This window comes from Drosophila biarmipes, chromosome 3R, assembly GCF_025231255.1.
Source record: "Drosophila biarmipes strain raj3 chromosome 3R, RU_DBia_V1.1, whole genome shotgun sequence".
NCBI lineage: Eukaryota > Metazoa > Arthropoda > Insecta > Diptera > Drosophilidae > Drosophila > Drosophila biarmipes.
Genome location: NC_066616.1, coordinates 30,855,811 through 30,870,274, shown reverse-complemented (window position 1 = coordinate 30,870,274; position 14,464 = coordinate 30,855,811). Strand labels below are relative to the sequence as shown.

Sequence of the window (14,464 nt, the reverse complement as noted above, 5' to 3'; positions counted from 1 at the left end):
TTTTTTCCCTCCAAAGTTTTCCATTTTCTATAGAATATATATGCCCTTTGTGCCTCGCTATTTTGGCAACTTCCGCACTTGCTGGGAAAAACAAAACTTAAGGGCCCTTGTTCAACTTTATCCTGCCTCAATTTCGCTGTTAATTGGCAAACACCATTGAAGCCGCGTTTCAGAGCCAAGTGGCCATAGTGGTTTTTCCGCTTCTTGTTGGCTAGTGTAACCGCCACTTGGGAAACAAATTGTCAAACTATACATTTGCCGAGGTAAACTTAATTTGCTGCCAAGTTGAAGAGACTTCGCCTCGGCTTATTCATGCACATCGGTCTGGCTTACAGTTGGTAACTGGCAGCTGTAGCTGCGGTCTATTCAGGTTGAAGTACATTTATTTGCACAGCTTGCGGACATGCTCGGTAATTTAAATGGGGCAAAATGTAGCCGACTAAATTGCTTACCCATTTCAAGAAGTAATTATTATCCGAAAATAATTAAAAGATTGTTTTATCTCGCCACTCCTTGCCGTTTCCCCTTTGTAATTACATTTCTGGAAGTTTTTCTGCTTCAGCTGCGTTAGTTTCTTGACATTTTCTATATTTTATTTAACTGCAACCTTCAACCCTCTTCTTTCCAGTAGCATATTTTAATCAATTTAATAAACTCTTTACTTATTCAAAACTAGGACAAATAAGTTCAGCAGAGTGTAGCTGGGGTTGAGTGTAAACATCAAAATGAAAGACTCCTTCAAGTACTTTAAGTAATTTTCCTTTGAAATTCCTAAAATTCTTTGAGAAAAACTGCCAAGACAAAAACAGCAGATAGGTTGACTTTTGACGTTTATACTTTATATACTTTATGCAAGAAGCAGTAGAAAAATAAATAAATATTATGTATTATTTATTATGTAATGTTTATTATGAATGTTTTTTGTTTCCTTGTCGATTTGCAGAATTTAGTTAGGCAACTTGAGCTACATATTAAAATCCGGTTTAATAATCCATTTTTCTCATTAAAACAAGTATATAAAATAATTTCATGTCAGCTTTGGCTCCAAATGGAATTCCATCAACTCGTTTAATAAAATTTCATGTGAAAACAAAATTGTTTCCCAAGTGGGCTAAGCCTTTTTGTGCAAGTAATATACACATTTAATTCACTTAAAAAACTTATTAGAGTACTAACTAAAATTCATTTTGACCCCTGCATCCCAATGAAATTGATAGTAAATCCCACTGACATATTTTTCACTTAACGAAATTCCTTAATTCGTTCAAATAATAAATATTTCAGCAGCACAATCAAGTCAAATGAAGTGTTAATTGCGCTGACAGGGTGGCTATTAAATCCTAATGAAATTCCGACCACTCTTTCGACCAATTAGCCATCGATTTGCTTGCATTTTGCTGAATAAAGTGCACGAATCATGCGAAAAGCCCATTGCAATCCTGGTGTAACCTGCATAATTGAGTCGCCGTCGCCGTTGCCGTCGCCAAATCCAGGCGAACAAATTAATTGGCGAGCTTAGCATGATTTCGCATTCAAATGCCGAGATTAATCACTGTCAACTAAAGGCGAACGAATGTCTGTAGTAAGTCGGAATTGAAATTGAATAGATACAGATACTTAGGCGCTAAGAGGGAGCCATGGAGTCCAAGGCATGGCGCTTAGTAATTGTAATTGCGCAATCGCGGCGCGATACTCACTCAATTCACTTGCCGTGGCTTGAATTGCAATTGCAATTCCAATTGAATATTGTCCACTCGAGATGGAAATTGAAATTACACTTTGGGTTCGAATTCAGATTCAAATGGGAACTGAGCTTGGTGTTGAAAAATGTGTTGGACAAGCGCCGCTGTCAATAGGCCAGCGATTTCACTGCGCTTTTCGTTTGGCCAGGTTATCTTGTCTTACAAGTTTATCACAAAGATGCACAAGCAATGCTTGGGTTTTTATGGAAAATTAATTGTTAATTACATTTCTTAGTTTTTAATTTTGTATTATTTATTTAATAAATAGTAATACATTGTTCACTGAAATCCCTTTTTGTTGACACTTTTCACGCACTTGACAACGAGATTTTGGGGCCACGCAGCGCTGAGAAATTCCGCGTCTGGTTCAAACAAAATTTCGCATTGAACTGAATTTCTGTGTGGCATCGTCGTGCGGATTTTCCTGTTTGGGCTGCTGCTGCTGCTGATGTTGCTGCTGCTGCTGCTGCTGCTGCCGCCGGTGGTGTTGCTGGTGGGCCGACAACGGCAACACGAAGGCACACGACAAGTGACCTGCCTGATTTCACCCCACATTTAAGTTAGCCGGCTAAAGAAGCCGACAACGGAGCAAATCGCAACAGCTGTTCTTTGTTTATGTTGCCGAACTCGTTTCTGGTCGGCGCCACCAGCAACATGCAGCACGTACTGCTGGACATGTTGCTGCTGCACTTGAGCAAACCGCACGGATGTACGCAGGCAGAGTGGCTCGAGTGTTGAGTTAATATTTATGGCCAGTTGACCAATTAATTATTGTTCTCTAGCCAGATTCAAGGGGCTAATACAGTGTAGGTTAGAGGGTGTAGCAGCAACATGTTGCTGCCGGCTTGTTGTTGAGCAACATCAGGCGGGCCACGAGCTTTCTTATCATTTCTTTATAACTTCTACCAAAGCTAAGGTAATTAAAAAATTTAAAAGATGGATTATTTCTTAAATGCTCAAAGATATTTTAAACACAAAATACTTAAATTATATTTTTAAAACCTCAAGGAACATGATAAAAAGCCCACCTCATAGGGAGCCCTCACTGCTCTTCCCCTTAAATTGCACCGCCTTGTTTATTACTTTAATTGACCAAACTGAAGGGAGGCAAAAAACAGTTCTGCTGACCCAAATACCAAGAAATTGTATTTTCATTTCATTTTCAGTTTTTCAGTTTTCAGTTTTTCTGTGATGAGCAAAAAACAATTCTCAAAAAAACAACACGTAGCTCACTGATCCTCAGTGCGTATAAATAATGGACAACATAAAGAAATGCTCCGTTCTGGATTCGTGACAAAAAGCCATCAGAATTCTGAAAACAATCATCAGCAATCAAAGTCGAGTCGAGTGGTAATTTTTTATTGAAAAGCCGAAAGCAAAACAAAACAGAGCGACGGCAGCTGCATTGATGAGAAGGCAAGTGGGAGCCTCGATTCGAATCGTATCGAATCGCGAAATTTGTTGGAAACTTTGGCAGCATCGCATAAATAAGCAAATTTATTTGTATCATATCTGTAGCGGCAATTTATTTCGTTGTAGCATTTATTTATTGTGAACATTTTGTCATAAAGCACACGGCCCAGAAAGACTGAGAACGGATGGAAATTCTCGCTCGTCATGTTCGTCTGTCAGCGCAGATACTTTAAAATAAATAAACAGCGATAAATAGCTCTTAAATTAAGCAAATAAATAGGCGTAAAATTATTTACTCGCCGGGCGTAGTAATATATGTGTTTTTCATTATAAATAAATACGTACGATAAAGAGAGAACACATGAATGATTCTTGAATGCTCTTAAAAGGAAAATAATAATTATACTTACATAAATCAGAGGACTCTCTTATAATGGGATTTCTTGGATAAATTCCTTTTTAACAAATTTATTAAAGCTGTACATTAGAGGTCATCGTTTTCATAGAATGCCATCAAATAAGGTGTTTTGATTTTTTGTTACTAATTTTTCTTCCCTTTCACAGACATTTACCAAGGAAATTCGTGTGCGTACTCATTAGTTATTGTGCCAATTTGGTTTAAGGCATTAAATATCAACAAAGGCACCGACAAGTTCTGAGGAATCACGAAATTCCTCTGTCATTAGGCCAAAAATAGCAAACTAAGAGTGTGCAAGTGACGTATTTTGGGTGGGCAGTCGGAAAAGTGTCCGGAAAGTCTTCAAAATCCCGCCGACAGCCGACAAATTTATGCGTTTGTAGAATGCTGCAGCGCTCACTGGCCTTTTAATTGGCCCGGCCTGCAATTAAAAATAAAGAAATGACTGTAAAGCATTTCTTCTCTCGAGTGGCTCACCGAAGCCTTAAAATCTGCGGTCACAATTTGGATGATTTATTTGCGCCGCGGGGCAACTTTCTGGGGTGATAAATTTCTGGGAATCGCCTCCGCCTTAAGCTGGTCTAATGCCTCGGCCCAGCGGAATTTATTGTTCTGCAAAATGCTAATGACTAATATTAATTTGGAATGGCTCACGTTGTGGTGTACTAGCATTTTGTAGCTAATCTGGGGAAACACTCCATCGAACACAGAGCAGCCAATCAGGGGAGTTTCACTGGAACAACTAATAATGGCGATTATACCTTGTATTGCCATGACGCAACCCCAGCAACGCTGAAGGCTTAGTGGCAGCTTTTCTGCGAATTTGCCACAAATAAAGCCTGTCTGACCTTTATCGCTTCCTCGAATGTTGCAATATTTATGCGCAACACATGCGGGGAATGGCTCTTCCAAGGCTGCAATTCAAATGCAGGCCAGGATCTTAAATTACAGTCATCGTCAGCGTCGGCCCTTCATGGTTCATTTGTATTTATGACCAGGACATTAAGTGAGCTGCAGGGGAAATGAGGGGGGTGGTGTATGCCCACAGATATCATCTCTGGCCCAATAACACTCGCATGCAACAGATTGTCAACAAAATGATTTGGAAGAAAGGAGTGGCAGAACGTGGGGCATCCTGCAGTGGCCCGCAGCACACGCGTCGTATGCGCAATTTGCATAATGAGCATATGAGGAAAGCAGTCGTCTTGGGTTTTCCGCTCCAGGACGCAATCCCCACGGACAGATGACCCAATTTTCAAGGGTCCTTCGGCACTCCTATTGAGCCCCTTTTTTCGAGCATTCGCATTCGCAGCCCTTCGAGTCTTAAGTGTCTGTAACCTGAGGCTAAGCGGTCTATTTTCAGCAGTCTGTCCAGACATGGCCTTAAAGCTAGTTGCCTTCGCCTGCTTAAGGATTCGTCCTGCGCACTTACTCGCCTTGGCTACACAGAGCGCCGCCCGAGGCGGTCCAAAGGTAAATAATCGGATAAATATTTGTAATAATTTCTTGAGCGATGAACCACTTCTGAGAGCGCTTCCACGCCCACAATCGGATGCAGCTCATTAGCATTTGATTTGGCGTCGGGGCGAGCAAATATTTCCGGCAAGGCGGGCAACCATAGAACCTCCGCCCTGTGTCATTGCCATTTGCGGTTAGTTGAGCGGCAAAAGGTAAACAAATTTACGGAAAACTCCCTCAACACCTGCGGCCCAATAATGAAGAGGTGTTTGCAATTTAGGGTTCGAGGTGGGAAAATAAATTCCGTAGCAAGTCAGCTGCTGTCCGGGTGAGTAACCAATATAAATGCGAATCTATCATTCTGCGGGAATGCAAAAGTAAATCAAATGTGATGGAGCGATTTTTTAAAATCACCCATAATTTAGAGCGATTTGATTATTTTGACAAATGCCGAGAGCAGCAGAAGCTTATCAGAAAAAGATAAAATGTTTTATTTTATAAGGGAAATAGGTCTATCCAGCTGTGTTTCAAATATCTGAATTTTCCGCATATTTTCAAAAGTTTTTTTAAGAAGAAAAGTATATAAAAATGTAAATCAGTTCGGATCATAGCAAAACTTGAGATAAAAGTTATTATTATTTTTATAATTATAATAAAAACAATATTCAATATTCTTATAGGGAAATTTTTGTTCTAATTTGTAAATATCTAGCCACCAAAGTAGGCTCTTCCATTTACCTTCAACACTTCTCCATACAAACCCATTCATTTTAGCCAAGACACCGGAACAACACATATAAATGTAAAATATTTCGAGTACAGTTTATACATTATTGTGCATTTGCGTTCATTGGTAGCACACGAAGCCGCAGAAATCAAAGGCTAAATTAGCAAAAGACTCCTGTAAGTAAGGCCGAGCACTAGCCTTTCGATGAGAATGGTGCGCCCCAGCCGTCGCAAGGGAATCGAGGAGGTGTACGGATCCAAGATGGACACCCTGCATCCGGTGAAGTCGGTGGCCATATCCCATGCCGGTATGACCAAGACGACCGCCATGCGGGCGGGGCCAGGTGGCGGAGCTGGAGGAGTAGGTGGCACCATTAGCTCCCGGCAAGCCGATGCTCGCACGCAGCGCAGTTTTGTCACCGAAAACGATTACTACATTACCACGAACTTGCCCCTGACGGCGGCTAATTTGCGGAATGCCCCCAGTGCGATGCCGTCGCAGATGATTCCCGGTCACGCCCAGCCGTCGCCCTATAACGCCATGTCCTCGAGGCGAAACAATATGGCCAACAAGGCCAGTGCCCGCCAGCCGCCGATGAGCAAGATTCCGCATTTTGGCCCCGGCGAGGGCAAGGCCAACAATGGTGGCTACAACATGGCCAAATCGAAGGAGGGCTATCGCATGCAGCACCAAGGAAAGGGCAACACCCAGAGGGGCAACTATCCCATGGACGACAATGCCGAGTTCTCCGACAGGGAACTAATGGTGCCCCACCCGCAGCAGCAGCAGGCGAATCTGGGCAACATGCGGAGGCACAACCAGCACTCCCATGCCCACCAGTTGCAAGTGCAGCAGATGCAGGCCGGAGTGATGCAGCATCCGCCGCAGCACCAGCTCCACCAGCAGCAGATGTCCAATCACAGTCACATCAAGCAGCAGCATCAGCAGCCACAGCACCACCAGCATCCCCACCCACATGCACACCCTCATCCGCATCCACATCCCCATCAGAAGCACTCGCGTGGGCGACAGCCGATGCCGGCGAGCAAGGTGCACGTGAGTACCGCCGATGACGATGACGAGAAGGAGGACGATCCCGAGGAGTTCTTCGAGCTGATTCGCCAGACCGTCCAAACGGCCGTTGGAGTGAGTTCTGAACCCATACTAAGTATATAATAATGACTATAAAGACTGCATCCTTTAGAACACCATTTCGGATGCTCTGGGCAAGAACTTCCGGGATTTGAGCCACAAAATCGAAAGGTTTTCGGGCGAGCTTAAGCAGACCAACGAGAATCTGGACAAACTGCAAGAACAGGTCACCAGCAGTAGGTCACCACCTGGTATCCTAGCTACTAGTATTATATTATCATTTTCACTCCTCTCCCAGAGGTGATTTACTACGGCGAGGAGAACTCCCGGCACTTTCGCTACTTGTGCATGAAGTCCGAGTACGATAAGATGTTCTACCAGCACCAGTCGATGATGACGGGCAAGCCGCCAACCCCAGAGATGATGGATCTCTCGAAGGCGAACCTGGTGGCAGCTGCCTCGGCGAGCAAACATCTGGGGTACAAGCCGTCCCAGAGTCTAAAGCAGCAGGGTGGAAAGGGTCACAAGGGTCACAGCAAGGTGACCAATAACCAAAGGAAGGTGGTGAACGAAGCTGCCAAGAATTCGGTGGCCTATCACAGTGTCTCCAAGGCTCAGCAGCAGGGCGCGGCAGTCCGAAAGTCCTCCTCGGATCACAGTTTGGTGGGCAAATCCTCCGAGATGGGCGTTCTCGAGGTAATCGATCACATCCAGCGCTACTGCAATCAGGTGCAGATGAAGGAACAGCTGGGTGCTGAGGGCCAACTGCCCAACCTCGAGGACATCTTGATACCCAAGAAAATGTCCAGCGGGGGACTTTGTGAGCCGGGCTCCAAGAGCTCGCGCAACATAGCAGCCTGTCAGGGTGACAAAAAGGATGAGGACACCGAGGTGGAAACGCCCATTGACAGCATGGACGAGACCTACACCCAGGTGGATGACTTCCAGTTCTCCTCGGACATCTCCACCTGCAGCGAGGATGAAGATTGTGGCCTCAAGTATCCCAGTGGAGCGGCCACAGCTCGTCCTTCGGCCAAAGTAAATCGGAGGACCGCCAACAAGGGAGCCGGAGATGGTCAGTAGGGCCAGTGGACTACCTATATACACTTTATACCAGATCAGACAACGGAGGAACCTTTCCCCACCATCTTAAAACTCGTTTGAAACCTTTTCTTGGATTGACTAAATTTTCCCCCAATAACGTAAAATCCAAAAAACGTAATACTTAGATTTAGATCTATTATTTTCAAAAATTAGCAACGACTTGGTATTGCTCGTACTTCGTGTACACTTATTCATGTAATCGGACTTGGGGATCACAATTAAACCATATTCAAAATTATAAAATATGTTTTTAAAAAGTATTCGTTTTAAATTTAAAAACAAATTGTCGTTTTTTCATTATGTTCTGATGTGAAAGTGATATTTAAATATGTTATTAGCATTTGGAATCTTTCTGGTTGTAGGCTTTCTTTTTATCCAGTGAGTATTTTAAATTCCCATTTATTGGGCCCAAAACTGACCTATTTGGCCCTCGGCATGACCAATCCCGGCTTAGAAGTGCCCATTGGTGTCACTAATAACTGCATATTATATTGACTGCGAGGCAAGAGCCGCTGAGCTGGCCGAAACAAGGCATCACCCCCGAGCAGGTGAAACTGAGTCGAGTGGAAAATAGGGCCTAAGACCACCCCCACCAACCAACCACTAACCCTAACCTGCAGCTGCATTTTTATGGGCTTACGGCCGCGGCAGTTCTGCCAGCTCTTCCGCCAGTTCAGTTGGCCCAAGCAGTTTAAACGTAAAAGTGGTCCGTCGTCAACAAATTAGTGCGTGTGAGCTGAAAATGCATAGCAAATAAAAATCAAATAAAATAAGACCTACAACAAGTGAAGTGAAATATTTTTCGGTGGCAATAAAAGATGTTAGCCCCTGGGAAAACAATCAAAACCAAACTTATGCAATGTAGACAAGTGCACTTTGCAGTTTTTCAACTGCTATTGCCTTTGACATGAATTAAAAGTGTTATGCAAAAGCCGAAACCCGGAAAACCCGCGTCCAAGGCCCCAGTGTCGATTCCACTTTCAGAGATATTCTGCAGAACATTCTGCTGGGGTCGAGTTTAGATTGGCTAGCCATTAAGTGAATGAAGCATTTCGATAAGCCAGAAACGGATAAAATAATATTGTGCAGGCTGTCAAGTTGTCGAGTGCCGAAAATTGCAATTACTGATCGGCACCTTTGACAGCCAACCCTTTTTCACCCCCTTTTGCGGAAACCCGAAACTTTGGCCCAGCAAGTTGGCTAATTGCAATGACCAATATTTGAACTGGCTTCGGGGTGCACCGTGTACATATTTATTTGTGTAATTATGGGAAAATGTACACTCGATGGGCGAGGGAAAAGCACTCGAATGAGTGAGTGACAGTTTGAGCCAATAACCATAACAACCAGCGAGTGCCGGGCCTAAGCCAAGTTAGTCAAAACAAAACGGCCGAAACAGGTGCAAAACACTGCGACATCAGTGCTCCCCGGGGGTGGGTTCAGAAACGGCGAAAAAAAATAAAATAAAAAATAGGAGAGACCAAAAATCGAATAGAACATAATTGCAATACTGCACCCGTGGGCCCAGGGGCTGGCAAATCAAATTGGACAAACGGAATTCGTGGCTTGAGTGCTGCGTACATCACTGGGCAAACATAAAACGAGACTCGTTTAATTGACCCTAAAATCACTGAGGCGTAGCACTTGTTTTTTTCTCCTCCCTGGCTAAAAACCAAAACTATTGTGGCCCAGACTGTCGGAGGGCTCGGTGCGTGAATTTGTGAAAAAGTGCGGTGGATGTCATAAATTAACTAAATTCGCCTTTAAAACATAAAGCAGTGCTATTGATTTTCCCAAAGTGGGAGGGAATATGCCGAAGAGAAACAGAAATATTTTCCACCGCATTACTTTGCACTGATAGTGGGGAAAATCACGAAGAAACGGACTTGGAAAAGTGCAAACTGTGTTAGTGTGACATTTTTTAATGCGATTAAAGTGCAACACTCTCCACGCGGTCGGCAAATGTGGCTTGAAGTGGCCGGGAAAAATACAAAGGGCTAAAAATAAAATTGTGCACTGGTCTTTAATTGCTAATAACCAACTGGCAAATATCTCTCTGTTCCAGCGTGCTCAGAAAATGCTACCAATTGTCGGTACTTGTTGAGGAAAAGACTGCGAAATCGCTCTATTATCAACGGTCACTTTTTGTTTAATTAAAAACCATTAAACTCTTGGAATGAAGGTCATGAATTCGCGGAGGAAGCCATTGCCAGTGGGTGAGTGCTCGGCAAATGTTGTAAGGCAGCAGTGAAACGCAGTGGAATAAATGACAACTTGAGCGGACTTCTTATATTTCTTCTGAGCATTTTCAAGTGCTTAATTTTTCTCTCGAATGGCATTCAAGTCTTGAGTAAGAGTTGAAAATGGCACGGCCATTTCTACAGATTTCTTTGAGATTTCTATATAGTTTAATCAATCGATTGCAAGTATTTCTGCAAATTAGGGAAAATGTCAAGTACCTTTATTGACATTTCACAATACATGTATTTAGATATTGCTATAAATATGGCTCTTTATTCCGTTCTTACAAACTATAAAACATAATTTTGAAACTCCAAAATGTCTTTAGAGTTTTCTACTATACATTAAATTACTTTAAATATTTCTAAATTAATCAATAAAACATTTCCTACATCTGCTTTCCACTTTTTACCCTTATTTTACTTAAATTGAATCCCTGATTCCCAGCTCTTGTGTGCCTCCTAATCACCCTGGCTGTCTGCATCTTGGACTGCCATGGCATCGAAGTGACATCACCCACCAAGAAGTCGGCTCCGCTTCGCATAACCAAACCGCAGCCCACAGGTCAACAGGCCAAGCCCGTCGGCAGCATAGCCACAAGGGCTCCCACAACGACGGTGGGCCAGACCACCGACGACGGAACCGATGGAACCTCCAGCTCCGCGGATGGCCAGCTGGCCCTGCTCATCTCATCCACCACCGAGGGCAGCAGCAGCAGCAGTGGCACCACTGCCAGCTTGGTGCCGGAAATATGTCTCAATGGCCTGCAGATGACCGTCAGCAGTGCGGATGAGGGACCTGTGGTGCGGAAGCAGGAGGAGTTTGTCAAGATACTCGAGGGCGAGGTGATGCTCAGCGTCCTGACCAAGGACCCCGACTCCGCCCTGTTCGTGATCAATCGAGTGAACCAGGCGAATCTCATAATGGCAGACTTTGAAATTGGTCAGTGGAGTGCTTTTATAAACATTTATTTTATTTATAACTATGTTAGCAATATGTGCAAATATTTTATTTCATTAAAATGTATGTAATATATCTAAGGAATTCGCGCCATCAGCATCGACAACGCCAGCTTGGCCGAGAGCTTACTCCTGCAGGAGGTGCAGTATCTGCAGCAGTGCACCGCGTACTCCTTGGGCATTTTCCTCGACTGGGAGCTGTACAAACAACTGGAGTCGGTCATCAAGGACCTCGAGTACAATATCTGGCCAATACCAGGCACGCGGGCCCACATCTTTCCCAAGGTGGCGCACTTGCTGCACCAAATGCCGTGGGGCGAGAAAATCGCATCCGTGGAAATAGCCACCGAAACGCTGGAGATGTACAATGAATTCATGGAGGCCGCCCGCCAGGAGCACATGTGCCTCATGCACTTCAAAAGTGACGAGAACGTGTACATAATGTTTGGCAACAAGCTGGCCAGCCACTTCAAGGAGAATGGCACTCTGTTCTCCGTGCCCACCGAGCGAACGGACGATGAGTTTCTGGCAGGTGGGTAGGGACTGGCTAGAAAAGCTAGGGGAAGTCAGGAGTATAGAAATACCTTTTAAAAATATATTTCAGTAGTGGTGAATTATCTGGTTTTCGGTTGAATGGGATCATTTTCAGGAATGTACTCTATTCGTGAAGAAAATTTCTCGAATAGAAAAATATACCATATTAAAGATACTTTCCTTCACATTAAACAAATTTCTTAGATTTCAATAGTTTACGGAGAATTCTGATTCAGGGTTTCCAATTTTATTTATTGATTTTTATTTTGACAAAATATATATTTCACAATAATATAGAACTTAAAAGTTAATAAGAAAGTTGTAGAACAAACTTAATTTAACATAGTTACCACTCTTTTTACCCCAAGACTTACCCAACAGAGCCTTCGTCCTGATGGAGAACGAAATCGACCTGAGCACCGCCACCGAACTGGACTCCTCGCCCAGCTCGCTGGACGACATCCTGATCGGGAGGAGTGTGGTGCCCTCGCGGGTGCTAAGCTTCGCCGGCTCCATGATCGACCTGATGAACTGGCTGCGCGGCTCCCTGTCCAAGCACTGCAAGCGGGACGCGGAGCAGGATCTGTATGTCCTCGAGAGTTGCTTCAGTTTCACGAACTTCATCGAGGACTGGAGGACCTCGGAGTACAGGCAGGCGCACGATACGGCTGAGATCCTGTCCCTTCTAATGATGCGCAAACTGGGCACCGCCATGAATTTCCAGATGTACCAGAAGAAGGTGCTGACGCTGGACAAGATCACGGGCGAGTCCCGCACGGAGCTGCGCGAGATTGCCTCGCAGAACTTTGTGAGCAACGTGACCACGTACTACCACTACAATCGGGACAATCACACCAGCCTGGAGCTGAAGACCAAGTTCGGTCAGGTGTTCAACTGCCAGTACAGTGCTGGGGACAACAGGCGGTATCCCTTCCTGTTCGATGGCGAATCGGTGATGTTCTGGCGCATCAAGATGGACACGTGGGTGGCAACTGGGCTGACGGCTGCCATTTTGGGCCTGATTGCCACGCTGGCCATCCTGGTGTTCATTGTGGTGCGCATCTCGCTGGGCGACGTCTTCGAGGGCAACCCGGCCACCTCGATACTGCTCCTCCTGTCCCTCATCCTGGTCTTCTGCTCCTTTGTGCCCTTCTCGATTGAGTATGTGGGCGAGCAGCGCAACTCGCATGTGACCTTCGAGGATGCCCAGACCCTGAATACCCTCTGCGCGGTGAGGGTTTTCATCATGACTCTGGTCTACTGCTTTGTGTTTTCCCTGCTCCTCTGCCGCGCGGTGATGTTGGCTTCTATAGGCTCGGAGGGAGGTTTCCTATCCCACGTGAATGGCTACATCCAGGCGGTGATTTGCGCCTTCAGCGTCGTCGCCCAGGTGGGCATGTCCGTGCAACTCCTGGTCGTGATGCACGTGGCCTCGGAGACGGTATCCTGTGAGAACATCTACTATGGCCGCTGGTTGTGGGGTCTCTTGGCCTATGACTTCGTGCTCCTCTGCTGTGTGGGCGCCTTGATACCCTCTGTCTACCGGTCTCAGAGGAACTACCGCGAGGGCATACTCATAGTCATTGGATCGGTTCTCATCATGGTGATTTGGGTCGCCTGGATAGCCTTGTCCCTGTTCGGTGATGAGTGGCGAGATGCAGCTGTACCCTTGGGGTTACAGGCCTCTGGTTGGGCAGTTCTAGTGGGTATCCTGATACCACGCACCTTCTTGATTGTAAGGGGAATCGAGCGGTCGGATATTGCCCAGGCCTTGCCCTCGCTCACCTCGCTGGCCTTTGCCCAGAACAATCAGTACTCCTCGGAGCAGGTGGGTCTTTATTTAAAATAAAATTAACTTTAATTACATGTAGATTATATTTTACAGAGTGTCTACGAGTGCGTGAATCCCGCCATGCGGCACTGCTCGCAGGAGGAGATGAACCACCAGTCGCCCAGTGAGATTCCCACGTTACCCTTGCGCGGAGGTGGACCCCGTCGCCAGCAGTTCTTCGCCAATCTCCGCCAGGCCAATGCCAACATCAATCCCCAGCGTCCTCCGCCAAGACCCCAGCAGAGTCCCTCCCGATCCTCGGTGTCCTCACTGCCCCCCTCGCCCGATCACAACAAGATCACACGATTCTAGCCCATTCCCTGTGTAATGAGGCACCTCTAGTCAAAGTTCCACGAACGTGAATTCAGCCCAAGAATTGTCCAACATTTTGAATCACTGACGAACCAAGATCCTATGGAAGTTGATATAATAAACAGATACAAGATAGCACTATCGTAATGTAATTCCTTTGGAAGTTATTATTATTATCATTTTGGGAGACAGCTAAATTGAACTACGAATATATATAAATCATTTATAATATTTTTTTAACATCCTTTTTTTGGGGAATCCCCTCAGAGCCGCTCCTGTAGTTTTACCAATCAAGAAAGCGGTTTTCCCTAAATGGTTTGTGCCCCTGCTCGGAGAAAGCTCCCAAAGCTTTCCGACTTTCTCGTCCCGGCTCTCTCTTAGGCCAGACTATAACTCTAATTTGCTGGGCAAACACGTGACAGAGCAAACAGCGAGAGCTAGGAACATCATCTTAGGCCCAACGGCAACGACGACAATCACAGGACTCTATATCCTTGTGCGTCACGCGACATTGGTCGCCCATTTGTTTGGCCTTGGTGCTGGGGGGGTGGGGGTGAGGCCGAGGGTGGGGGGCTTCCCTGGAGGACGCTGACGTCAGGGTGACACTGGCCAGGCCGAGAACATTGACCGTGG

At 45.3% G+C, this 14,464-nt stretch overlaps 3 protein-coding genes across 5 annotated transcripts in view; 2 read left to right on the top strand and 1 right to left on the bottom strand.

The window, feature by feature from the left end:
* The window catches only part of LOC108025053 (cardioacceleratory peptide receptor), a 39,633-nt gene extending 37,539 nt beyond the window's left edge, over positions 1–2,094 (bottom strand). The window contains exon 1 of the mRNA XM_050889426.1: positions 1,698–2,094. The gene's annotated coding sequence lies outside the window, so the exon portion shown is untranslated. The remainder of the gene's footprint in view (positions 1–1,697) is intronic.
* A 3,693-nt stretch (positions 2,095–5,787) lies between these two features.
* On the top strand, positions 5,788–8,301 carry LOC108025093 (lateral signaling target protein 2 homolog). Its single transcript, XM_017095355.3, has 3 exons — positions 5,788–6,904; positions 6,963–7,086; positions 7,149–8,301. Exons 1-3 carry the CDS (start codon positions 5,963–5,965, stop codon positions 7,931–7,933), a joined length of 1,851 nt encoding a protein of 616 aa, XP_016950844.1. The 5' UTR covers positions 5,788–5,962; the 3' UTR covers positions 7,934–8,301.
* A 195-nt stretch (positions 8,302–8,496) lies between these two features.
* LOC108025468 (protein bride of sevenless) lies at positions 8,497–13,986 on the top strand. 3 transcript variants are annotated; one of them, XM_044095653.2, is made up of 6 exons: positions 8,497–8,679; positions 10,020–10,170; positions 10,643–11,137; positions 11,237–11,686; positions 12,057–13,516; positions 13,574–13,986. In XM_044095653.2, exons 2-6 carry the CDS (start codon positions 10,131–10,133, stop codon positions 13,829–13,831), a joined length of 2,703 nt encoding a protein of 900 aa, XP_043951588.1. In that variant the 5' UTR covers positions 8,497–8,679; positions 10,020–10,130; the 3' UTR covers positions 13,832–13,986. The 3 variants fall into 3 exon arrangements, with proteins under 3 accessions (XP_043951588.1, XP_043951587.1, XP_050745381.1); XM_044095652.2 differs by having other exon boundaries at positions 8,497–8,685; XM_050889424.1 differs by lacking the exon at positions 8,497–8,679 and adding an exon at positions 8,730–9,387.
* The last annotated feature ends 478 nt before the right edge of the window (positions 13,987–14,464 follow it).

Bases quoted from the DNA above. Each gene is read 5' to 3' on its own strand.
- LOC108025093 (XM_017095355.3), top strand. From the start codon at position 5,963: ATGAGAATGGTGCGCCCCAGCCGTCGCAAGGGAATCGAGGAGGTGTAC. The intron at 6,905-6,962 runs GTGAGTTCTGAA...TGCATCCTTTAG, and splicing joins CCGTCCAAACGGCCGTTGGA to AACACCATTTCGGATGCTCT. The intron at 7,087-7,148 runs GTAGGTCACCAC...CTCCTCTCCCAG, and splicing joins GCAAGAACAGGTCACCAGCA to AGGTGATTTACTACGGCGAG.
- LOC108025468 (XM_044095653.2), top strand. From the start codon at position 10,131: ATGAAGGTCATGAATTCGCGGAGGAAGCCATTGCCAGTGG. The intron at 11,138-11,236 runs GTCAGTGGAGTG...AATATATCTAAG, and splicing joins AATGGCAGACTTTGAAATTG to GAATTCGCGCCATCAGCATC. The intron at 11,687-12,056 runs GTGGGTAGGGAC...TTTTACCCCAAG, and splicing joins GGACGATGAGTTTCTGGCAG to ACTTACCCAACAGAGCCTTC.